Raw genomic sequence first — 27,424 nt, forward strand, 5'->3', positions numbered from 1 at the left:
TTATTCACTTTATTTCAGCTGTAAGGCTTCTACCTTCACCTCTGTCTCACTTAAGAATCCATAAAAAATTTATTAATTCCTTTGAAACATGCAAAACAATACAGCTTCCAGGAAGAAGAGCCACATAGCCAAAGAGCCATAGAACTCGCTGCAAGAATATTGATAAATAAAACATCAGTTAATTACAGTTTAAGGCTAAATCCTTGGCTGGTGGAAATGGGCAGTCACTATCTACAGCAGAGCCCAGATGCACCAGTCGACTGCCAGCTTCAAGTTCCAAGTCATGGCAAGTTGCTTTGACTCTCCATAAAGCAGAACATTGTCTAGCTCAATAGTATTCCATTATAATTCTTACACATCACTAGGAAAGTTACATTTTCAAAGACAATATGTTGATTTTGAGCCCACACCAATTATATACATTTGAAAGTAGATTTCTCTGAACAGTTAAAAGAGACCTTGGTTCAAATTATTGCATAATATGAATTCAAAAAATCACAAAAGTGCATATGTGTATATATGTATGTACGTATACACGCAGAAGGAAGCCACACTGCCACTTGCAGTGCAGCCAGCTACCACTATAAGGCATTTATTGCTGTAGATACAGGTCTGTGTTGGGTCACAGGGTACATTTACATGAATGTAAACTTTATCCCTTGGTTTGAGAGACCCCCTGGGAGGTCTTCATATTAGAGGAAGGTGTAAGGCCCGGAACTGCCTGGCAGTGGCACTTTATTTTAGAGCTGGCCTCACTGAAATTGCAGAATAAAGGTTTTATTGCAAAAATATTCTGCACCAAACTGGTAACTAAGTTAGTATATCAGCTTTATGGACTTTAGAAGAGCAGATATTGAATGATTTTTTTCCATTTTCCTCTAAGTTAATTTGGCAGAAACAATATCACATTTCCCATTAGCTTCTTGAATGCTGAAGACTTTGAATGGCAACTGAACACACTGAAAGGCATCAGCACTAGGAGTAAAATGTTTACTTCCAGCTCCTAGAAATCCATCTCAATGACATTTCTTCAGCAAGTGAAGAGTTATATTTTTAACTGCAAGCATGGTCTCTGTGCAGGTTGGTTTGATCAGCATTTCAGGAAGCAAAAACCCAAAATGGCCAGTGTCACGCAGCTCGAATGCAAATGCATATGGGATGCCATTTTTGTAAGCCCAGTCCATAGAGCTGCCAGAACTCACATCTGAAAGAGGAAATTCAGAGAAAGCATTAAAAATGTTAAATGCAGGTCATGCTGAAATCACCAGAGGCTTCTTGTGGCATTTTGTCTCTGTGACTCAGTGAGTATTCTTGCAACTCCAGCTGTTGCTTGCCCTGATCGTGAACACCCTTCAGAGAATAGCATGAACACTCAGCACAGGGTGAAATGTGCTCAGCACAATATGGATTAGTCCCTTCATTTTCATAGGAAAAAATTATTATAACTGTTTTGTGTCAAGCAAAACTTAAATAAAAGTTAATATCTAGAATAAAGCCTCAAACTGTTCCGTCTCCATCTGAACACAGTCTGATGTTTTCTTTCCACAAAGATCTCCCAGCTGGACTGGAGAGTTCTGCTGCTCCTAGCTTTAAATTGGGTTTTTTAGGCAATTCATTTGCAGTGAGAAGGAGGAAAGTTGGTAAAGTAATCTGCCATCTTCTCTTTAAAATGCTTTTAAAATTATTTTCATTTGTCTTACTTTCTCACCATTTCCCCACAGCATGAGAGCATTTGCATAGGTGATGTCTAATATTAAAAAACCTTCCTGAGGAAGTGTGCTGCTTATGTTTTTCTTGTCTCCATATGTTGATTATCCAAGACACACTTTTTTATACAGATAAATCTCTCATGTGCTGTAATCTGTGCAATTCTGGCATCAATTCCCACAGCTTTTCCTTTGACACAGTGACTGACTGCAGTGTAATGAGCACAAGATGATGACTATGCTGTGAGATGGAAGCTTGTGATAAGTGGAACTGTAGCTGAAACACAGCAATGGCAGAGAAGATGCAGGAAGTTACTTGTGAAAAGTCTTTAGCTTTTCACTTTTTTTCAATGTCTGTTATCGTTAGCCACAGCATTCAGACCTCAAGGTTTCAATAAAGAAAAAAAGTGTCTTGTTAAAACCTGTTGAACTTCTTTTTGTTTTATCTCTGTACAGAGAGCTTGCCTGACATACGCTGTTACAACTTAGTAGTGCATTTGCAGTATCTGATAAAGATATGGTTTTCAAGACCTTAGTTTTTCTTTTTAAAAAACCCCATAGTTTTATATGATATGAATATGTTATTTACTGGCTTTTGACTCTCAAGTGCATTTTAATCTCTTTTGTTGCATCAGTTGAGTTAATTTTACTGCAATCAACTGACTGAATCAGTTGCAAAACTTTCTTTTGCCGTCCTCACAACCCAAAACCGGAACAAAGTTCACTTTAAATAGTGTTTGCATTCTTTGTTATAATAAGGGTTTTCTCCCTCTTACTGTAGGAAGGTCAAAGTCACAAACCTGCAGAGGGAAACTTACACAAAGTGCTGGATGCAGGGCCATATCTGTATCTTACACCATAGGCTGACTGAAGAGCATTAACAGCATTATAGGCTGCTGATTCCTGGGGAGAAGAAAAAAATCAAATACATAAATTAGACTTTGAATTAAATACTGTATTGTGATTGGAACCTGAGTCAATGGATCATTGACCTCTGGCACAATGCTGTGTTCCACAAGTCTGTGGCAGCTAAGTTAAAATGATTGTAAAGGATAAATGCATTATTTATTTTTAATGACAGCAATTCCCTGAAAAACTTGGTTTTGTATTATATAAAAGAGCTCACTGCACCATGAATGATCAGACATTAAGTGTTTGTAATTATAGGTATATTTGTCAATTTAGCAACACAACAAATTTAGATGACATGTAAGACCATGAGATGAAATAATCTCTTTTTTATGCCATTTAAAAGTCGTGCATGCATTTTCTGAACATGAATTTCCCAGTTCACTAAACCTTGTCTCTGCTGAGCTTGTGAAGGAGAAATGATGTCTTGTTGACACTCACAGTGATTCAGTGAGCAGAGTGGGAACCAGGAGACAAGTTCCACCCCTGAATCTCTGATCAGCAGGTAAATGTTCACTGCTGGTCCAGCTTTCTCTGGGGCCTGATGATGTAGTCTTGGAGAGCTCTTTGCACTATTTCAGAAATGTGATTTCAGTCCTGTAGAGGTAAAATCAGTGCCTACATTGCAACAGCTTGCAGCTGAAAGGCTGTTTAGGAGGTTCATGGTTCATCCCATGAAACTGCGTGCAAAAGGCCTGGCCCATGGAAAATTCTGAGTCACATATGGATAGTGCATCGAAACACAGAGAAAGGAAAAGGAATATTACCCCAAAGAAAAGGATATTGGCAAATATACAGTGAAGGCTGGGAAAACAGTCATCTCTCTGTAGAGAACAGGAAATTATTATCTTTGGAGCTAGAAACTCTGGACTTTGAACCACTGCATGAAGCTGTAATTGTTGTTTTAGTTTTATTTCCTTGAACAGGTTTGATTGGTTTACGTGAGTTTTCATGAACTCAGTCCTTACCTTGTTATTCACCAGGCACTAATTGAATACACTGGAGAAGGCTTACCCTCTAATTGCCTTCCACTGATTATGTTTCTCCTAACCTTCCACTATTTGCCCTTGTCAGGAGCTGGGATTCTGACTTAATCCTTAGTCTGACCCATGAAGGCTTTGTCTGTCCAAGTAGAGAAGACAGAGAAAACTGCTTTAAATGTCATTCCAGAAATAAAAATAAGTTCATTTTCACTTTCTGATATGCAGGTAGGGCTTTGGTGAGTTTATTTTAACTCCTCTTAGCAAATGAAAGAGAACATTTTTATTCCCTTACAAACAATATTGTTAGGCAAAACCAGAATTTTTGGTTTTTTAGCAGAAGGCTGATAGTGCTGGAGACTCTGCCCTTTTCAGCTTGACTTCTTTTCACCTCCACTGGAGAGTGTGTGGAGGCAAGGACTGCTTAACTGAGTGTTGCTGGAACTCCTGCAGGGCTGGGATGTGGTTGCGAGCCAGTGTAAGGGGTAACCCTGACTCACCCTAATACCAAAGATGAGAAGGACCTGTCCTGTGGGAGAGGATAGAAGTGCTGTCACTTGGCACTCTTCCTCCAGATGCCTTGACTTCTGAGTTGTGACACACAAGACCCATGACAGGGTTGGAGTTGCTGGACCCTGTGAAGGTGATGGGGTGGCAGTGTGAGGTCACCATGGTGGCTGTGGCTGCACAGGGCCTGGGAAGGGGATCTCCAGCTGTGGCCAGGAGCTGTTGTCTGGTGCCTGCACTGTCCCAAGTACGAGACTCTGCTGTTCAATCAAAATCTACAAGCAGCTGTGCTTACCATCCCAGGGTCTTAGTGAGGAGCTGGGATGGTCTGACAAGAGGCCTGATGCCAAGGGAGCAGGATACAGGGCTCAGCTGGGAGAGCTGAGAAAACTGGAAATCAAAGTCCTGATAAATGCACCATGGCAAGTAGAACATAGCCACAAATGAGAAGACTCCCTGTGCATGAGTTACTCATTGTACAGCAATGAGACAACAGATAATCCTGTTGAAATCTTTCAAAGAAATAGTTTGGCAATGCCCATTTAAAATCAGCACAACAGTAATGGGTTCTGTGCAGAGGCAAAAGCTATCTGGAGGTCAGACCAGGAGCACCCCAAGTCCAAGTTCACCCTGGACATCTCTGGGCACTGTGAACTTTAAGCTCTTAGCCTTGAGGAATGCAGCTGGCTTCCACTGTTAGACCCATGTGCCCCAAAAAGGGACAGTTCTCAACTGCATCATACTGTGCAGGTTAGATCCTGAATAAATCCAGGCAACCAGTCTTTGAACACCCTCAAGGAGAAAATGCCACATAAAATTACCAGATTTTTGCAGAGATGTACACAAACTCAGTCATGCCATATAAGTTCACTGCAAACACTAAGGCAAATGACAGTACAGGAAGAAAAAGGATGAAAATCAGGTGAAATTTAAAACTCTTGAGATGGATTTGTGTTTCTGCTGGTGGTTTTTTCAATCTAAAAGAGTACTTTCATTTTAAGCATCTTAAAAGAGCAGATTTCAGGAGAGTGCTAATAAGAGAGTTGAGCCTAAATTAGAACAGAATATGCATGTTGTGATCAGTACACAGCTCTCCAGTTTCAAAGCAGCTCTGAATAATTGAACACTTTAATTGAAATGGTAACTGACAGCTCACTAGAATGATCTGACCCAGACAGAAACAGCTTTTCTTCTGCTCAAAATTAATCATAGCCCACTGTTAGCACCAAAAGCTATTTATCTGCTATGCATGTGGGGTCTTACTGTTTTCCACTGCACACCGCCCACGTAGACCAGCAATGCTTGTTCCATCAGTGTCAGGAAATAGAGATCTATCACTTTCCAGCTCATTGCAACTTCCAAGAGAACTGGAGAATCCGAAACCTCAGCCTAGGTCACCGTTTTTGGAACTTAAACATTAAAAACCATACATTTGTGAGCCACCAGGTGATGGAGCCTTTAGCTGTAGGCAAGTATTAAAATACACAGATAAATAACCAACAAGTATTCCCTTAATTTTCACTTTGATCCCTATAATGAGCTTTATAAATAACAGGAAATTACTTCAGTTTCCTATTTCAACCTCTTGTTTTTGACCAACCACAATGAAAAGAAGTATGAAGTTCAAATACTGACAAGATATTTAGAATTGGTATTTGGTTTTCATTTGTCCATGGGAATTGTTTAAAATAGTTTTTTGTTCCTTTAGGTCTGTGCTCCACTCGTTCTGATGAGAAGCCTGATCTAAGGTCTTGCAAACCTCAGGAACACCTTCTAAACATCAAAAGTTGGGATCCTTTGGTCTAAAAGCAATGGGTGGAAAGGCAGAATGTGTATGAGCTGAGGGGCAGTTATGTCCCATTTCAGAATGGAATTATCCCTTAAGCAACACGAACAACAAAATATACTGATGTGCATGAAAACTCTCAGATAAATCTTCCTTCTCATTACAAGTAATTTCCCATCTATAGCATCTGCTATTGCCTTATATTACTCTGGACATTTTAGTCAGATACCCAATAATCATATACTTGCAGAGAAGCTGCTGATTCTTCTTAACACTACATCTTTACCTTCTTCTCTGTTGTTTGTTCTTAAAAAAAATATAGTTGCACCTGCTGATCTTCAAAGGAATGAGAACCTCTGATTTTAAATTCCCAGTCTGTTTTTTTGCTAACTAAATAGTCATCAATTCACTTGGGAAATTCCTTTCTCCTTGTCATTACCCAAAAGAATGTGAAGGTAGAATAAAAAAAATAAAAATCATAAATTTACCCACTGTCATTACAGGGTTTGGTGATCAGTCCCCACAAGTCTCATATTTTTAGCTCCTCTGGCTGCTTAGTTAACTTCTAATTTGCTCTGTTTCACAGGAATGGCATCAGACAGAAGAATGTTTAATAGCTACTGAAATTAAGTGTCTCAACAGAAATAAACCTACAAAGAGAGTTTAGTTTGTGGAGTCCTGGCTGCTCAGCCTCCTGAAGGAACAGCTGAGTGAAACTTCAGTGAAGCCCCAGGGACTGACAACATCATTCATTCTGCACAGGATAAATCTAAGGTGCAGTTAAGCTCCTTTGGAGAAAACTAGCTTAGACCAGCAAGTTAAAAGTCATTGCAACTTTCAAGGTCAAAATGGGAGATAAATGGAATATGTAATTTTACTCAGGACTGAGGGTGAAAGAAAGAGGCTTGGAACTGGTTGGTGCAATGTGGGTCTGTGAGCAGGAGCAAACAGAGAGCAAAGCTTAGCCATGTGTCCCTCAGAGAATAAGATATAAGGGGGGTTTGATGAACAGGAGGTTGGCTAAAACAGACCTCAGACTGCAAGCAGAGGGAATAGCTCTGCATTTGGATGAGCATGGAATACATGAAATGTACTCATCTGTGAATCAATAGGCTTACATCAAAAGGTGTACTATTTTTAATTTATTTTTCTAATATAGAGAAGCTCCTGGTTTTAATTACCTGCTTGTCTGAAAGAGTTAAAAACACTATGTCTGACCTGAATGATACATAGTGCAATTGAAGCTTTAATTTTGGTGAAATCTAAGAGATTGAACTGATAAACATAAACAATTTCAATTTTATTTTGTTCATAACATTGAAGATGATCTTTGTGCTCCTAGATTTTAAGTTCTGAGCATGAAGAGACAGAATTTCAGCTAGATGCCCAAGGACCTAACTACGCAATTCCCATTACAGTTAATTAAATAAAATGATAATAACTATAATTAAAATTAGGGATTTAACCTACAAAGTAATTTAAAGGGACTGATGGATGAAAGGCATGATACCATTTTAATCAAATCACCACTGAGTCATGGTGAGTGAAGGTTATATAACCAGAAATGTGATTGCAAGTGGATCCAGAATAAATACTGCTCAATATTATATATGTGCAAAGTATTGAAGAATCAAGTCTCCTCTCAAGACAAAATGTGCCAAAAATATACAGAGGAGCCCAATCTCCAAGCTTTAATGTACTCACCACACAGTTGAAGTTTGGAATGGTTGCATATTTGTAGGAGTAAGGGTACAGCAGCATCTGTGCATAGGCATGGAAGGACAAATAGGCTTTTATTTGTTTCCGGTGTTTGCGGAGAAAGTGAGCAACAGCCTTTACTTCAGGCTCAGACTCAGGGAAAGGACCACAGTAAGTGTCATCACATGGGTGCAGTGAAGCTCCTTCATCTAGAGGTTGAAAGAGAAAGTTGGTGTGAACAATCACAGAGAAATTCCAAGGGTCAGCTTCTGGCTGCTCAGCCTCTTTTGGCCCACGTGCAAAAGTGTGAAAAGCAATAAACAAATTAAATTGCTTTCTTGTGCCTGATGGGCATGAGCCTGGGAGACCTCAGTGCAGCAATCTGCTTGTTCATCTCATAGGCACACCAAGCTCCTAATTGGCCAACCACTGGTGATTCTCCCCAGAGGATACAAGGAGAACCTGACTTCACTGCATTTTCTTCCTGGCTTTTTGCATCAGCATTGCAGTATTAAAACTACTGATGGGTCTCAGTTGGTCTATTTGAAATCAGAGAGCTATATACCTCTTTCATTAGTCACTCCCAGGACAAATCTAGCCTTTTACAGCTTTTAATGTATTACCTATGACAGTGGTGGTTACAATGGTAGGTAACTTCAACAGGGATTATCTTAAAAACATGATAATAGCTCCTGACTACTGCCTATTTTTACCCCTGCAAACCTCATGAAAAAAAAAAAAAATTAAAGCCACATGGGATGACTGCTCAGTCAGCTAAAATAGTCACCTCAGTTTGCACAGGGCCTAACTATGCTTCAAGTTTGGGGCAGGGGTTCAGTTTTGAGGATATCTTTGTGTCAACCTGCTCAGGTGGCAGCAAGCTGCACAAGAGTAGCCTGCATATAATATGCCATGAGGTACTGAAAGATGAAACTTAGGAAAGGAGATGTGGTGGTGGCTCCTTTATAATTTAGCAATTCTGGATCTAAGCCATTGTCTCATTTACAGCTTAGGGCCTGGGCCTAAAAGAACAATATTTATGCAAATCTACTCTGCTCTTTTATCCTCTGCAATTTCAAAATACCACACGTTTTACATTGACCTGCAGAATAATAATAGTTTGCTTGCAAACTTCCCTAGAGCCATCAGGGACTTACAACAACAGTGTTTTATTAGCTTTCCTTTGTATAGTAAGTACTGCCACCTCCAATTAATATGAAAAGAGCTGTGTGTGAGAAGGCATAGTGCTATCAAGTAAAACAGGGTTATGCAATCAACCTAATGCCAAAAAAAAGAAAAAAGAAAGAAATGGAAGAATTTCATGCTGCAGTTTAATTTGTAAGATGAAAATTGAGGTTACCATTCAATGGCCAAGAGGGTGGGATTTCAAAGGTATTAGTGCTTGGATTGCAGTGGATATGGAAGGGTTATAGAGAGGGCAGATGGTATTCTCCATGCAGAACAGATGGCCACCAAGTCATCCAAATCCCAAGAGCACTCTGTCTCAATTTCTTATCAGGTAATATAGCTGCAGGAGAGCTATTGAACAGTCTCCAGAGCCTTTGCCTTTTCTTCTTCTTTTTTTTTTTTTATGGATACTTCATCTCCTGTTTCAGTGTTGTATAGTAAATCATGGCAATGGATAACACTGTTAATAAACAGTGGATCCCTACAAGCCAATGATAAAATGACCAATGGTAAAATATGGCTTAGTTTAGAGACTTCCAGGGAAGGAAAAAACCTCTCTTAACTGTTCAGCCTACTATGGTGAGCCATGTACCATCCCAGAGGTAGTTAATGCTTTACCTTAAGTGAAGCCTAGCTGGTGACAAAAAGAGGAGGTTTCCATGGTGGCCTTGGATAATGTAAGGGTATGCTCAATTTTCATACAGGAAGTTCTTTAAGTAACTCAAGAATGAAAACAGAGTTGGACATTTCTAAGTTACAGTCATAAGAAACAAATGAAATTGTGTAAAATGTTACCACGCTGTCTTGTTTTTGTACCTGATAGCATACCAGAGGAGGACAAGGATCCTCTAACATCCATAATGAGACCCAATGAACAGAGGAAATGTGTGCCAAGACTGATAAAACCAGTGCTTTGGTATAGAAGAAAGACTGAGAGGATGAATGAGCAGGAGCATGGTTTTCAAACTTCCTTGCAGCCACTTCTGCCAATATGGGATATTGTCCTCAGTGAGCAGTGGAGTGCACTGGAAATTGGGATGTGCTGGAAATTTTAACTCCTACTATTGCTCTCTTGGAGATTTGGATGCAACCACTTTAACTCGATTTGCCCTATGACTTAAATTAATTTTAAGTAACTGATTATTTCCTTTAAAGTTGCTGTTATTTTGTTATCATTAAACCATTGTACTACTTATTGCATATATATGTGCATTGCAAGAAGAGCATTTCTACCCAGCGTTCGTGCTGCCAGTATTCATGTGGGTCTGTGTGCAGTTTGTGTGCACTCTTTTGAGCACAGGTTGGTTGCTGCAACATGAAATCTAGCAGTGATATGGCCCTTGGCTTGGTCCCTAGAGAGTCATAAAGCTTACATCAAAGTCCTACACTAGAAAGGAAGAGGAAAGCAGATGGGATGCTGTGTTATCAGCACTGACTAGCTCACTGCTGATCGCATTTGGTGGCTTTGCTGAGGCCAGAGACTGCCACTGCACACCTGCCTGGAAGCCCCACTGTGAAGTTCAAGCCTGTCTGAAAACTCTTAAGTGCAACTGAACTGAATGGAAAGGTTTTTACAAGCATCTGCAGTTTTAAATGTTAAACACACCATGATTACACAAGCCTCAAAGTGTGATATGATCCAGATTCTGCTCTGACTCATCTAATATCAGGTATTAATGAGAATGCCAGGTGACTGGTTAGGGTCATCTGAGTACCAGTCAGCTCAGTTCATGAAAGACCTTTTTAGTCTCCATTAAAATAGACAATTAGACAGACTTTGGGGTCCAAAGCTGGAAGCTGAGCATGTGCTTTTTTTGGGATGAGAAGCAGACTTGAAAGAATTTTTATTTTTTAAACTTGAGGTGGGGACCAGTCTTTCATGTCAGTGCAGGGGAGAAATGCAACAAGTAGGGGATTACAGCACACAATACATGTGAGTATTGTTACAGTTTCCCTAAGCCTAGAAAAATACTTTTTTGTATGAAAACTAAGCAAATATTTTTAGGACTGAATAAAAAATGTGTTTTGATACAGTGACTAGGGAGCAGGAAGAGGGAGGAGGAACCCAAGAAAAATTAATTGGAATTAGAAAGAAAATGCAGTCTGTATTAATTTTGCACTGATAGGTACCTAACATCTCTCAACACACTATAAGAGAACTGATCATTCCAGTTATACCAGTAGCTGTTTTCTGAACAGTAAATGGGCGTCCCCAAAAAATACCTGCAGTTGTGGCTTATGCACTTAAGTAAACAATGGTACCAGTGATGCAGGACTTGTTCATTATTGGAATGAAATACCAATATTGCCAGATGGAATGTGCCTGGGCTTGTCTGGGCCTTGCTGCTTGACCAGAGGCGGCAGCTGAGGTGGTTTCACCTCAGAGACACCTTTGGCCAGCTGGTTGTTGCAGCTGGGCACTTGGGACAAGTCCAGGAATGCAGGAGCTCAGGTTTACCTCTGGCGGAAAGGCTTTAGGCGAGGTGAAGGAAAAGAAGTCGGGTTCTGCTGGAGGGTTTAGATCCAGAGCTTTATTCCTGGCACACAGGCCTCTGAACGCAGCAACAGCTCCAACAGAAGGACAAACCGCGTGGTTGTAGTGTCTTTGAACCCCAGGGAGAGGGGGAGGGAAGGGAGAGGGGGAGGGAAGGGGTAGGTATGCCACCAACCAGGTAAGGGGGGGAAAGTCTCAGGGGACAAATGGATGGCCCAATGTCCCCAGGGCTGAGAGGCATCTTTTGAACTTCGCTAATCACAATGACACCCTTGCTGGAATGGCAAGACTGACGGACAGCAGTCAGCAGGGGGCAAGGGGAGGGGAAGGGAGAGGTTATTGGCACACCTGGGGAATGAACTGGCATGGACAGGCTATTACAGGCTATTACATCACACCGCAACAGTTCATTTTTACGTTATTTTTGCAGCATAAAATTGCGTTAAAGATTGTGATAGCAGCCCTGGGCCTGTCTTCTGTAAAGAGGGTTTCTCAACTAACCCAGGCTTTCTGTAAATGCTTCTATCTTAGTCCTCTCCTTAGAGCAGGTAGAGTTGAAAACAATTATAAGCAAATTTCACAGGTCCATACTGGATTGGATGTATGCATCTGTCCACACTCACTTTTACCTTTACAATTTTCAAAGCCCTACTTAAAGAACCCAGCTGTTTCAAGCCAGAGTGTATAGTGCTCACCCCTACTGCAAGTATTGTGGAAACATCTTGAGGAAGAGGGAGGGGCTGAAGGCAGGGCCCTTGCACTACACAAGCACAATTTCTTGTCTTTACAACATTGTAATATAAATAAGGAAGGTGGGCTAATGCTGGCTGAGGCAACAGCTGCACAGAGACCTAAAGGAAGTGCCTTAAGATGGGACAGCAGGTCAGCAGGTTTATATTGCTGTATTTTAGAGTTCTTACTTCCTTACATTAGAACCTTTAGGGGCTGCTTACCCCTGTGTGAATTGCACAATCTTTAGGTAAGATTTAGGAAAATACCATTTTTTCTTGGTGAATCCATTCCAAATCTTCTGGTAGTTACTTCATTACCGCTGCGTTCTCTATGCAAAATTTTTATGAAGTACTTACAGAACTGCTGGGAGTTTAAAATTGTATCTCCATGCATTTAGAAGCACCTTCTTTCTTTATTAACTCACTGATAATAATGGCCCTAAGGACACTGAGGCCAGCAAAGTCAGTCTGACATTTCCAAAGTTAAATAATTTCAGAGAAATGGCAAATTGAATAAAATGAAGCTTGAAGTGTTTCCTGAAGCTACAGTTAAAAGGTAAGATTTACAGGTAAATCTTGAAAAGTCATGGTTCATTTTCAGTGTTATGCTTCAAATTATTTATATGATTGCCAAAATACAGAATAGCTGTATGTGTGATTTAAAAAATTTTGCCACATTCTCCATGACAAGTTTTTACTAATGATAAGGTCTGTTTTCCCAAATTTGAGAACTTTTATTTTTTTAGAAGTTAGTAGGAAGATTTGAGCCTTGGCTTATGGCTTTATGGGAAAAAAACTTCAACTTCAACTATGGAAAAGAGAACACTTCACAACAGATGTGATCTAACCTACCTGGATAATTACCTCTGCTGAATAAGTAAATACAGGGTAATCTGGACTGGGGGACCAAAGTATCTCCATACTTACCACACCATTTCACTTTCCAGTTGCGATTAGCATCAACACCATGGCAGTGAAACCTCATGTTCTTTGATCTTGTTTTTCTCCAAAATCGATCCTAGCATAAGTTACAAAATATTTAAATAGCAATATTACTCTATTTTGGCAAAAATCTATTCGTACACATAACAAATTAACTCTGGTAAACATATTCAGTATTCTGTTTTAAATGGAATAATTTATTTCCAAGGCACAAAGTGATGGACCAGATTTATGCAGAGTCACCTTTGAATAATGTAATAACTATTTGATCTTTCTTGTCTGAATAATTTTTCAAATAATACTACTGCCATCACTTACATTTGTCCAGCTGAAATGATATCCATCCACATTAAATACAGGCATGATATAGAAATACAGCTGAGTTAGCATCTTTCTCATGTCAGGATCAGTCTGGTATGTCTGAAGAGCCTAAGCAGAAAAGCCAAAGAAAATAGTTTCCATAATAAAAATAATTTCCCAATTAAGTATTGTGATGGTCTATGACAGTCAGGAATCATTTGGCAATACAGAGGTCTGCTCTCATGGCAGCACAGACATCCTTCTAGCTGTGCCCAAAAGGCTGACATCTTCCTGTAAATGTGATTCAGACAGTGTGTGAACATGTGAAAAAGGTGTTCTAAAGACCCTATTCTCTCTGCTTCTCAGTTGCTTTCAATACTCAAGAAAATACAACTCATATTTCAGAGAAGAAAATGCATGCAAAATTTTTCTTGAGGTAAGAGCTGAAAGTCAGTGGGATAGATTCTTAGTTGAAGAAATGAGTTTAGCTCCTGTAAGACAGTGCAGCCCTGTTGTTCCCACTAAGTGATTTGATAAGGTCTTGAAGCATTTAAGGCTCAGATTAACAACACAGCTTTTGTTTGTATTCAAAGTCGCTTACTATATGCACAGTTATCAATAAAGGCAGTTTATTCCCTTACAATTTAACCACCTCTCTATTTTTGGAGAACCTTTAGTATATAGGTTAGTAAAAGAAGTCTAGGTAGGGAAAGTTTTTGGTTTTTTGTCCATTCTGCATCTTAGAAAAATGCAGCAAAACCAGAGGCTACTCAGCAGTTCTATTTGCTAGGGCCGGAGATGCTCCTTTACCAGTTCCAGGAAGCTTATACTCCCCATTCTCTAGCAAATACTGTCCCTTGACATAGCTGGGCATCAAATCTGCATCCTTCAAAGTTTAGTTCTTGATTTTATAAGAAATCCAGTGCTTCATGTGGCAGGTGGAAAGCATATCACACTGATGCTGGGTTCAGACAGATGCCAGAGCCTGGCTCCTCTCCTCCTGCTACTGTGATTACAGCCTTCTGCTCTGCAGTATTTCTGGCCCTTCAGATCTGAAGAGTAGCATGTGTTTGGGGAGCAAAGGGAAACATTTGCTCTGAAATAAACTGAGCTAAATGCTTTTCAATTGACAAATGCTTGGGAGGAGTGTGAAGTACAGGAATTCAATACTTCTGGGCTCCTGACGATGCAGCTGTTTGAATTACTGGAGCTGCCATGGGAGCTGATGGATGCTTTGTGTGGAATATCTGTAAGAAATAACCATATATTTGGACAAGTCTGGAGCTCAAATTTACTCGTGGAGGAGTATGGCATTTTTTTTTTCTTTACTGAGGGGATTAGGAGGACTTGTAAATACTTCTCCTATGTGGTTCATTAACTGTCCCTCTGTTGTGCAGCGCTTTCTCCTTGCCCAGATTCATCTCACCCTCCCAAAGTGCTGTGCACGTTCAAGTCCTTCAGCCTCACTGTCAGATCCAAAGCAGCTCATGATCCTTGTGAAAAGCCAAGTCACCCAGTGCTACTCCACACCCAGCTCCTCTGCTCCAGCCAGGCAAGAGGAGGGGACAGTGAGAAACACAAGGCAAGGCAAAGCACAGAATGAAATGGGACAGGATGGTGTGGAGCATTGCACCTTAGGATGAGATCCTGAAAGAGATCTTGTTTGGAGGGGAGAAGAGAATGACAGTGTGCTTTTGAAGGGAATCTTGATGGACTGCCCAGGAGAAAGCCCCAGCCAATGAGGAGGTCATGGTCCCTGGTCCATTTGCCCGAAATTCCAAAAAATTCATAGCTGGTCTTGCATTTAAATTTGATTTACTTGTATTAAAAAGCCATATCAAGTATTCAAATAGGTTTGGATAAAAAAATTGGTGTTAAGGGAACTGCAAAAAAAATTAGTTTTGTCAAAACACTGATTTCTCAAATCTATGGTTACTCAAAAACGATGACCATGAAAATAAGGACTGTGTGTTATTGCTATTTCACAGGCAGGTGACATGTATTGAAGTAAACAGGGCTACTGTGTGCATTAGGCTGGCCCTGCACTTAAATCTGGACAGGATTAAGAGCCTATGTGATGAGTATGGATGTTAAACTGGTAAAATTGTTCTTACAGCTGGAAACAGAACCAATCCCTGCTCCAAAATGTGAGTTAAAGAAAATGAACATTTTTATCTTGCTTATTTCAGAAGTAGTAGTAGGGAGAAGTAGTTTAGCTGAGGAGGAAATTAAGCATCACACACCACTTCCTTGATTTTTTATTGCTTTTCTATTTTTAGAGAGTATTAGCAAATTAAGCTCAGGTTGTGTACCCATGCTGGGTATCTACATAACCAGTGATGATGAAATTAGTATATGTGTTTGTATCTGTATTTTGTGTGCTGTCAGTTACATTGGTAATTATGCATTTTGTTAAACTGGGCTATATTTTATGTTTTAAACTGCAATGCTGTTTAAACTCTTTAAACTCTTTAAAACACTTTTAAAATCATCTCCTTAAAATAACTACAGATAATTAATTAATGTAAGGTAATACACTGCTTAAAATTGCATGAATTAATTTTGCATATTTTTCAGAAGCTTTCCAAATTTGCAAAAAGTGGCATAATGAAAAAATTTGAATTAAGACTTTTTAATATACAACATGGTTTAAATCCCATGAAGAATATATTTTTCTTACTAGGTGAAAGCACCACTATTTAGAAACCTAAAAAAAAATATAGGCAGCAAAATGTCAAGTTTTATAGTGACTTTGTGTTATTTTAATGTCTGTTGTCATTGACAAAATACTAGAAGAGACTTTGGAAAGCATTATAGTCCCCAGTAATAATCCTCAAAATTGAAAGTATTAGCATTGGTTTAGAGCCAAATTTGTCATTCAATTCAATTCTTTAAAGAATATATGGGGCTTAAAATAACTTTGTCACCCTTTTAGAGTAGTATTTCATTAAAAATATAATGGATCTAGAGTGGCTTTCTTCTTTGAAAGCAAGCAGATAGTGTGAGATCATATTCACTCTTTCTGCTGAAAATACATCTTTCATACTGCTTTTATCTGGTATTTTTATTTGATGTATGTAATCAGGCAGCACAGACAGTGGAATCTTTGGCAATGAGCCCTGCAGTTCCCAAGGTGTGTCCTTGCTGGAGCAAAGCCCACAACTTGCTTTTTGTGACATGACTCTCGAGTCCTCCCAACAGGGGTCATGGGAACCACCTCCCCACCCTCCCCGGCCATGCTGAAAGGATTTCTCTCCGCTGTGACACGAGCAAGGTGAATAGGAACCATTAGTGAATTAACTACATTGTGGTTAGCAGAGAGCTCTCAGAATATGGGTTGGTTCTGCTTCCCCATCATGCAATCAATAGCAGCTTTGCTGCTGAATGTGCAGGGAGCCAGAGCAGCTCAATAAACGCTGAATCGTGTTATTAGTGAGTGAACAGATGATAGAGGAACGCTGCCAACGCCGTGCAAGCAATCTGCCTGGGGGTGGGGAGAGCACCAGGGACTAATAGGATGGGGCTCCATCATCTGGATCAGCTGGGTGATGGTTGCTGATAGAGCTACAGCAGCTTAGGCTGGCTGAGGATATGGTCCAGAGGAAATTTAATTTAGAGGACGAAGTAAACAAAAGAGCTATATTGTAAACTGCCAAGGCAATAAAGGCAAGAGTGCAAAATGGATTTAGGATGCAGTTAGGCTTTTTATAAAATCAGGGGATTGAGTGAGAAGGACAAAGCAAGGAGACAGGGTTGGGAGAAACTCTGAAATCCCAATTGAGCTTAATAAGGATTTGCTATCCCACAATTAATTATTATTAAATGTAAGGTAACAATCAGCTTTGGCTCTTTCTGATTTTGAATTAAACAATCATACTGAATTAAACAGTTACTATTTTAGCCCAAAGAACTGACTCCATTTACTGCTCTGCCAGAAATTGCACAAAACTGCTTCTCGCAAAACAGGATTAACTCTTCTGTGCCATTATTCAGATATCAGTTAAAACACCTTTTCTGACAATATTTTACTTTTATCTGGACATGTTACACTTTAGCAGGCTGACACTATGATCTGCCATTCTGGCCTTCATTGCCACTTTATCAGTTTGGCAAGTTAGTAATTAGCTCTGTCTCTGCTCTTGGAAACAGTGCAGCTTTTTATCTCTGTTTTCCCTTTTACTGCTAGTGTCCTGCTTTGGCATTCAAATCACAAGCAGAGTGGTAAGCCCATTATTAATGCTAAGATACAGCTGAGTATTTAAAAACAAATGGCTTAAAACAAAGGGTCAAATTTTTTAAGGCTGAAGCTTGAACTGTGTCTGATTTATCCTTTTTGTTTAATACAATGCACAACCTTCCTTCCTCTTTGAAGGCATTTACCACAGGAGAAAACCCAGAAACAACTGAGAAAGAGGAGTGTGTTGCAACTACTCCTCAACACCCATAAAAAGAATCTGACAAGAAGGATCTGCAGAATCCCAAAGACTTGACTGTGTAGCTCCTTAAGGATGCAGATGGCAAAGATGCTGAAGCAGAGAAGAGGCAGAGGGACGATGGTGGGATGGACATGTTAGAGAAGCAAACAGCTATTCCAGGAATCTTGTGCAAGGCTGGGACCACTCAAACAAGGGCAGGATCTTGTGGGAAAGAAGATGCATAATTACACAGATCTTAGTAGAAGCTGGAGAGACAACTTCTTGGTTCCACTCAGAGAGGGAGTACAAAAGGAAAAAAGAAAAACCTCTTAGATACCAAACAAGCCATGGGCTGCCTATCTGGGAAAAAAAGGCCTGAGTTATTCTGAAGCACTGTGAATGCTTTGAACGGAGCAACACAGGTTTCTTTACTAGTAATTGTAGGAAATTAGTGCCCACCAAGATATAAGGCCTCTGAAAAATGCAATTATTGAATTTTGCACCCTAATGGTGTTGCTCCATGGTAGTACATATTGAGGGAAACATATTCAAGTGAGTTCAAGAGAACTCACTTGAATACATGCTTTAATTAAATTTTTGAGACACAATTAAATACTTAAGATACAAACAATTGCTTCTAATTCCATTTCTGGAACAAATGAATTGTCCAACATATGGAATTTGCTTTCACAGTCCTTTTTCATGCTCAGTAGTGTTTCTGCATATCTGCAGTTTTACTGAGGCCCTAATTACTCAGTACCATCATACAGGAGTGGACTGCTAAAATACAGAGCAGAATTTCTTCCTCAGGGCAACTAATGTCTTGGAACAACAATGTGAATTCTTTTCATGTCTTGAAGAAGAACATACCCAGCAGCCTAAAAGCCTTCAGGGGGTAGAATCTGAATGTCCTAGTGATGAATACTTAAATAAGAATTTACAGGAGCAAGTGTCATTGAGGAATTCCTATTACAGGCACAACACAGCTGCAGTGTTACTTTTCTTTCATCAAGATCTAACTTACATTGTGAAAAATTAATAGCTGCAAGCAAAATTAAAGCACTTTTTACCTCTTAAGGTCATGGGTAGTTAGAAAGATGCAGCTGAGTAGCTGAAAGTGCACACAAAAAATAATGCAGTACTTCCTTTTGGAAAACTGAAAAACAATTTTGACTGGTTTTTTTTATTTGTTATCGTCAAGGTGTGACAGCAAAGGAAAGATTCTTCCCTAAACTGTCTTATTGTTGAATAAAACCTGGGAAATTTCACCACGGATCAAGAGACAGAGATACTTCACAGCATAAAAATGGTTTGCCACAGTTGCCTTCAAAACAATGCATCACATGCCTCGTTGTGGTGATACCATGGTACTGCACTCCAACTTTTTGGCATTGGCTTAGATTTTGTCCATAAAAAAAAAAAAAGGCATCACAACCGAGGCCCCAGATCAGGAAACTCTTGTTGATAGTGTTCCCTGCTACTTTAGTTTCCTTACCCTCAGAACTGGTGCAGACTTTCAGTAGCAAGCATGTGCTAGAGAGATGCAGATACTCAGAGAGAAGTGGTGTATAGGATGGCTGCCAAAAAAAGGGAGCACATTCAGAACTGAAACAGCTCTGGAATGGCAGGGAGACGTTGAGTAGAAGCAGAAACTACTACACGTAGGTGTGAACACTGCACATGAACTTCAAAAGGCAAGAACAGCATTTGCAGGATGGAAAAAAATCATGAGGATAAAACAAATTCTGCATTGGTACCAGTGCCTCTTGCTGCTGAAAGGCTGATGAATGAAGTGCTGAGTGAAGAGGCTGGAAGAGGTGATCTCTGATGGAGAAAAAACAAACAGTGTTTCAGGCAGAAGCTCCTGACAGAGAAGGATGAATTAGCTAAAGACAGATAAGGCTGAGTGTTTCAAATATAGATATGGCAGAATGAAACAGATGGATTTTTTCAGATAATGAATATACAGGGAGCACTCAGAGAAGTCCAATTTTTTCTTTTTTTTCTGAAATTAGGCAGCTAAAAAGACAGCTGGGGAGACTAGAATCTGGTAAACGATTAAAGTTAAGCTCCAATGATTGTATTGTGTTTACTGAAAGAGCTGCAGACATTCGTGGAGAGATTGACACCAGATGACTGGTCCTTCAAGGTGAAAAAAACCCAGTTTTTGTGGTGCCATCACCACCACTGGCACCTGTGAAGGAGGCTGCAAGGGGGGGTAAAACAGCCCTGGGAAGCTTCTGCCTCTCCTAAACCAAGGGTAAACTAAAAATTGATCACCTGGAGGAAAACCCAGATAGGAAGATTTCACACAGTAAGAAGATGCAATTATTTAAAGAGCAGCAAATATTTCACATCAAGCCAACATCAGCTAAAGAGCTTTAGCTGAAGGGAACAGATTTTGGAAAGAAAGAGCATCCAGCTAAAGGGTGAAAGGAAAAAGCTGCAGGTATAATGTTTGTTTTGGCCTTGCATGCCTCTCATTCACTATGGAATATTTCAACCTTTTTCAAAAGCTCTTCAGATTTTTGAGGACCATCAGTCAAAGATACTTTAGGAACAGTGGCATACCTGTACCCAGGAAAGGACTGGCCCAAATGTCTGATTTATATGGAGAGGCAGTCAGGTCCTTGCTTTCTTTCCTCTGTGGTTCAAAATTTCCAGTTGGAGAACTCCAAAAAATGGAGACGGAAAGCCTATCACGGTGGGTGGAACACATTGTCTCAAAGAATAACTAAATTTAGGTGTAATGAGCATCCTTTGAAATAATCTTAGTCTGAACCCCTGGGATGTGGGAACACAGCATTTCAGTTGTACCTGTTCAAAAGACTTTAGTTGGTTGACAAGTGATAGATCAAGTGTATAATCTTTAGGAAACATTATTGTGTTGCTTCACATAACTATCTTGCACGCCCCCAAGACCAGACTATTTCTGAAGTGGGTGAAAAAACTGATATCTGAATTTGATAATTAGGCAGTATTTCAAGGCTCTGATAGTTACAGACAACAGAGGGAAAGAAATTTTCTAAATCCTAAAGGACTGCTGATTTTGATGGAGCTCAGCAAGACCCAGCAATGATCCAGAATGTGAAGCTGTTTTCCTGACAGTGTGGGCTTCAGCACTGGAATGAATGACTGAGTGCTGCTCTGACTGTCGATGCAGGAGATTGCAGATGTTTTGTCCATCAGGACACGGACTGTGGAATTTTGTAGAATGAGTATAAGTGCTACACTGGCTTTCAGCAGATCTTAAACTAAGAATACTTACAGCTTTATTGCCTTCTGAGCACATGGCCTGAGCAGAGCAGAAGAAGAGCCAACCCTTTTTAACACTGTCTGTGTCTCCTGCTTGGCCCTGCATCTGAGTGCACTGCTGTCCTGACTGAGCTCTGGCTCTGTGCTGCTCCTCTAGCTGGCTGCACTCAAACACTTCATAAACATTCTTGAGGAAGAATCTGAGGTCTTGAATGCTGCAAAATTCCTGGTAAAGACTGCTCTCTGGGGCCTGGTCCACAAGCCTAATGGCTGGCTAATTGGCAGTATGCATCCCATATGCATCCCACGAGGTGACTCATAAATCAGTCTCAGGCTGGGAATAGTGGGGGCAGATGTTGCCACTTTGCTTCTTACACAGTCTGTGTGTCTCTCTTGGCTCATTATTATGGAGTGAAAAGATGAGTTTCTAGCCTGGTTTTGGAATAAATCAATACCAATGTCAGCATGAAAAAAAAAAAAACAACAAACAACAAAATACCTCTGAGAACTGCCCTCAGCCTTTAATTTCTTTTTCTGGGGCTACATGTTTGCTCCCTGGGACCATGATGAAGTCCAAACGCATTATCTTGAATAATTTGGGAACTCAAATAATTGTGACCATTGTTGAGGATGGGAGAAGAAGGTGGTGAAGGTCACTGCATTTCCAAAGTGTGAGACTATTTTCACCTTCATTTGAGGCCCTGATGAGGTCACTCCTTTAGGGAGATGCATTTGATCTTAATAGACATTACAGGTGACGCTGGATTCTTAAAACATTTTGTCAAGAACAATCAGTGCATGCTTCTTGAAGATTTTTAATTACATTTCTTGAATTTTCTAATCTTGAAATACAAATTCCTGCATCAGAAATAAAGAATAACTCAACTCAAAGTCACATCTCAGCTATGCTGTGTTCTGAAAATATTGTATGAAAGACATCTCAAGGTTATACATCATTGAAATGGATCAAATGGCAGCATTTATTAGAGGGAAGAAAGTCAAACCAGATGTAATGGGAATCCTCATCTGCTTTCACTAAAATTGAAACAGAATCTAGGTTTGATGTTAATTTGAATAGCAGCCTGTGAACCATATTTCAGATTTTTAAAGAAATGGTAAAATCCTAAATTTAAGGTCAGGATGATTTGATAGCTGAATTCTACTTCTCCTCTCACAACGAATAGGAGTTAAATGTTCTTACTTAACATATGTACATATATAACTGTATTTTTGCAAAATAGCTATAGCTATTATGTCTTTTTTTCGGTGAGGGCTATTTAATTTTGGATAAATACATTATATATCTGAATTTTGTTTCTAAAGCTACTGCTTTCTACAAAGTAGTTACACATATTAGAGTATCTTTCAGTTAATAATATTTACCAACACATATTCATGTATTAGATCCCATGTACTCTTTTTAAAATTCTAGGCTAACAAACCTTTCTTCTTTCTTTTTTTTTTTTTTTTTCCCTGAACCTCTTGCTGTGGACACAAGTTCTGGGTTCATTTATCTTTGTGGGTTGCCTTCAAAGTAGCCCACATGTAATCAGTTCTGTTTCCTTTTACAGTTTGTCTTGCTTCCCTACTCCACCACAGGTCTTGCCATGTTTCCACTTTCAGAGCCCCTGTTCCATCACTTTCCAGCTGAGTAAGGCATGAATTGGATGGAATTCTACTGTGACCTGACTGCTACTTCACTACAGTACAGGGGCAGCCACTCCTCTGTGGCTCATTAGAAGGTACCTAAAATTCTGGTCCTGTGTGCAGGGTGTCCCCTTTCTTGACTTGAAGTTCAATGACAATGAGGTGAGGTTTGCCAGAGGCCAGCAGTACAGCTAATCCTGACAGAACATCTGATTATTTTTAGCTGAGACACTACAGACTTTTAGGGGCGCCTTCCACAGAAAAAAACAGTGATGTTGTTATTAACATCAGGCCTATGGAACACAGAGCCAAGCTAGAGCTCATTCTGGAGTAGATTATAAGGAAAAAAAACCAAAACAACACACAGAAAACTAAACAAAACCCACAACTCCCCAAACCATTGTCTTTGCTGTCCTTTAGTTTGTTTCAAAATGTGAGTAGGTTGCTTTTGTACTTTGAAATATATTATCACATAATATCCTGTGCATTCTTTTTCTCTTTTAAATATGTAACTTCTCTATAAATTTTTCTCTAGTTATTATTTTCTTTTTTCCTAATTATTGTAATTGCCCAAATACAGAACAAGCCTGCACAGCAGGCAGCCTCTTGCTGCCAGCTCCAGCCTTACCTCCTCACTTCCCAAGTCTGATCTGCTTTAGTCTGTTTTGCATTTCTAAGTAGGTGGGAGCCAGGTCCAGTTTAGCTGAACAATTCCAGATTTTCTGTAGACAGCAGGGAGCTGCTGCCATGCCCAGGAAAAACACATGAGCAGCTGCTCAGTGGCACCTCCACCCTTTGGAGGTGCTCTCCTGCTGCCTGCAGCAAATCCACTGTCACCCAGAAACTGCCACTTCTAGAGGCGCAAACCAGATAATGAGGGTTCCCAAATTGAATTGGAGTATTTGGTTACATTTGAGGCACCCAGTCTGAGGCCTGAATGTTAAGTGACATTCATGCATAGAGAGTTTTCTTCCTAAGCTAAATTGCCTGAAAAGCCTTCTTGTACACAGGAACATGGATATATTCAATAAAAATAAGTGTCAGAGATCACAGGGTGAAGTGAAAGCTTGCTAAGACATTACAGGCTGCCTGCATAGTAAAGGAATGCATGTATGCTGTTCCTGTTAGAAAAGAAGCCAACATCATGTAAATCCAACACTACTTCTTGCTTGCCTTAAATCAATGGACTCGTGGTGCTATTCCTTAGAGTGAACAAACATGCCAGGAAAAATCTGTTACCAAGCCGAGAGCCCTTTCTCAGAACTGCCCGTAAGTACCGGGGAGGATGGAAAACTGAGCTGCCAGGCTGCAGAGGTGCTTAAGGGAAGAATTTGCCAGCAGAAGAGAATTGCAGAGTTTGAAGCACAGAAAGACCTTCAGTTTTCCCAGTGTTCTTACTAAAAATTTCTAATTCATACAATGAGAAAAATAATATCCTAAACCAAGCAATCTAATAATCTCCTCTCTCCTCCTTAGCCAGTTGTTTTTAATATGATGAGACTATGAGCATAATGTATTCTCTTCCTGATGCTTTTTGCTCTAATGTTGGATTGAAATACTGCTCTAAAAAGGGACGGGCAGACAAAGGTGGTACATTCTTGTAGTCTGAAAGAGCTCTGTGGAGACTGCTTTTAATCCAGGAAAATGTTTTTACATAATTAGAGAAGCAGCCTTACAAGCTACTCTCTGAAGATCTCAAAAAACAGCCAGAAGGTTTTTATATATACACCCATAGCCTATATTGTTCTATAAGGTTTGCAGAGAAGTCTTGTGATTTTTTACCCTACTGCCACATTGTACTGCTTTATGGGGAAGCTTTGGGAAGAAAGAGGAATTTGAACAATAGGCTTCCCACCAGTGCCTTTCTGTCCCAGCTTCCATCCTTACTGCAGCATGTTCTCCTGGGTGGGAAAGCTGCTCAGAAATTGCAAGTTAGTTCATCTTCACATTAACAGAAGTCTTAACAAGATGACACACAATTGCTGCACACCAAAATTTAGAGAACAGCTCCTGAATGCCATTTAGCCGATTTTTGGTGACAGGCTTATCCAAACTGTAGTGGCCTCATTATTTCTGTACCTTTCCTATGCACTGTTGGGATTCCCAAGGGTAGGCCACACATGCTTATATGACCATCTCAGCATTAGGGTGTTGATGATACAGAAGTTCACTCTCACAAAATCAGAGGAGGTATTAATACATTGTAGAATTACACTGAGATGGGTGGGAATAAAAATGAGAAAACTGTGTGTTTATAGGAAGAAGCTTGTAAAAGTGTATTGCAACCCTTATTTTGTGCAAAAACATGGCATGCAAAGTACTCAAAGCACACCTGTGGGGACATTTTTAAGCCACTTTTGACTTCTGCCACTTACATTGCAAGGTAGTCTCCATTGTGCAGCTAATGTCTCATCTTGAACAAAAGTTTGTTGGCTAAGGGAAATGGCAAAACCCTGTAATATGATGCATCTGTATGTATAATGCATCTGTAATGAATCCCAAATCAGAAGAGTTTAAGTGCTGATATTAAAAAAAACCCCAAAAAACCAAAACCAAACAAATGAAAACAAAACAAAAAACCCCACAAAAAACAACAAACCAGAACCAAAACAGAAACAGACAATTTGGAAGCAAAATTCCAATTCCATTTGATTTCACATCTCAATTGAAAACTGCAAATGGATAAGTATGGAGACTAAACACTAGACATCAAAAATAAAGGGAGAATTAAACCCAATAAGATAGAATCAAAGAAACACTGGATCACTTGCTTTTCAGATAATACGAAATTCATCATTTCAGGTGAAATCCATCCATGAAGAAGAACAGCCAGCAGATCAATCCCTGGCTCCAAGACTGATGCCACTGGCAGAATTTTGGGGGTTTTGACCATGGGTTGGTTTACACAACAGCAGGCTTCCCAGTGTGTACCCATCTCAAAGGGGGAAAACGCTCTTTGATCATAAGTTAAGAGGTATTATTGAAAGAGCTTTAAACTGGATTTGAAGGTGGAAGAGGTTAAAACCAGGCTTGATAAGCCTGGGGGCACCATACGGATGTTTGAGGGATGGTGTTCTAGACAGGTCCTTCAGTCTGCCATCACAGTGGAGGCTGGGGATGGAGATCCATGTGACAGCAAAGACAGAAGGGTATTGATGTGTTAGAAACCACAGAAGTGCCTAAAACTGGTCATGTAGGAATTAGAGCTTCTTCCCTGCAGAAGGCATTCGGATGAGTAGCCCAACTGGAGCACATTTATACCAATACACAGAGGATGGGCAACAAGCAGGAGCTGGAAGCCATTGCACAGCAGAAAAACTATGACAGTTGCCATCATTAATCAGGGTAGATGAATTCTTGACAGGTTGAGACCGACTATTCAGAAAGGCCAAGTGCCAGATCCTGCTCTTGAGTCACAAAGACCCCATGCAGTGCTACCAGCTGAGGGAGAGTGCTTGGAAAGTGCCCATTGGAAAAAGAGCTGGGAGTGCTGTTTGACAGCAGCTGAACATGAGCCAGTGTGAGCCCAGGGGGCCAAGAAGGCCAGTGACACCTGCCCTGTATCAGCAATAGTGTGGCCAGCAGGACCAGGGCAGTGATTGTCCCCCTGTACTAGGCACTGGTGAGGCCGCACCTTGAATCCTGTGTTCAGTTCTGGGCCCCATGCTACAAAAGAGGCATTGAGGTTCTGGAGTGAGTCCAGAGAAGGGAACTGAAGCTGGTGAGGGTCTGGAGAACAAATGTGACCAGGAGCAGCTGAGGGATCTGAGGGCCTTTAGAGAAAAGGAGGCTCAGGAGGGTCCTTATTGCTCTCTACAACTACCTGAGAGGAGGCTGTAGCCAGGTGGGAGCCAGCCTCTCATCTCAAGTAACAAGTGATAGGAAAGAGAAAACGGCCCAAAGTTGAGCCAGGGGAGGCTTGGATACTGGGAAAAATTTCTTCACTGACAGCATTGTCAAATACTGGAACAGGCTGTCCAGGGAAATGCTTGTCACCATTCCTGGGGGTATTTAAAAGATGTGTAGATGTGGCACTTGGGGTGACAGCTCAGTGGTGGACTTGGCAGTGTTAGGTTAACAATTGGACATGATGATCTTTGTGGTGTTTTCAAACCTAAAAAATTCTGTGATTCTAATTCATGATTCTGTGATTTTAGCCTTCTATTCCTATGGAATTACACAAAAGAGAAATGTCTCTTTTAAACTAAGTCCTTAAAACAAAGATACTGCTGAACTGATCTGAAGCAGTATACACACTGGCACTGATTTACCTGGGCAATTACCAAAATTACTGAAAACCTTCACACTTTTAGGTCTTGGAATAAAATCCTACTTCATATCTCTGCCAGTATGTGTCTGGCATATTTTTGTCCTGTGTCTAGCTGTGTCTGGCTGTCACTAACAGCTTTGTTTATTAGGCACTTAAGTATTCCACAAATAATTTTTCAAAAGAGAGGTATAATAGCTAGTTACTTTCCATATTAGTAATGTGTTAGATCTGGTACAGCAAAAATGCAAAGTTTACTTAACAGAAAGAACTGTATGACTGTAAATTTTAAACACTTACGTCTTTCACAAACCACTGGCAAAAGGCTGGGCCAATCCACTCTCTTGCATGAATCCCACAGTCTATCCAGACAGCTTTCTTGTAGGGCCGTGATCTTTTACCTAACTTGAAGTGTGAATATTGACTAAATACCAATAGATTGCATCACATGAGTGAAAACACAATAATGACAAAATAATAGAATATGAGAGAGGCTAAACCATTTTGAATTCCCTCATATAAAGGAACACAAATTTACTGTTTTAAAAGGTATGGCCAAGATAATGTTAGGTAGGTGTGCCACGATAATGAGGCTGACT

General features: G+C 40.1%; 1 protein-coding gene across 1 annotated transcript in view; it reads right to left on the bottom strand.

Annotated features, from left to right (window-relative positions):
• Positions 1–603: 603 nt before the first annotated feature.
• The window catches only part of CPA6 (carboxypeptidase A6), an 84,324-nt gene continuing 57,503 nt past the window's right edge, over positions 604–27,424 (bottom strand). Inside the window, exons 7-12 of the mRNA XM_066547745.1 lie at positions 27,126–27,230; positions 13,260–13,370; positions 12,927–13,017; positions 7,593–7,795; positions 2,525–2,609; positions 604–1,204 (exon numbers count right to left, since the gene is read on the bottom strand). Coding sequence (XP_066403842.1) covers positions 1,017–1,204; positions 2,525–2,609; positions 7,593–7,795; positions 12,927–13,017; positions 13,260–13,370; positions 27,126–27,230 — 783 coding nt within the window. The 3' untranslated portion in view covers positions 604–1,016. The remainder of the gene's footprint in view (positions 1,205–2,524; positions 2,610–7,592; positions 7,796–12,926; positions 13,018–13,259; positions 13,371–27,125; positions 27,231–27,424) is intronic.

Source organism: Molothrus aeneus, chromosome 1 (assembly GCF_037042795.1).
Source record: "Molothrus aeneus isolate 106 chromosome 1, BPBGC_Maene_1.0, whole genome shotgun sequence".
Lineage (NCBI taxonomy): Eukaryota > Metazoa > Chordata > Aves > Passeriformes > Icteridae > Molothrus > Molothrus aeneus.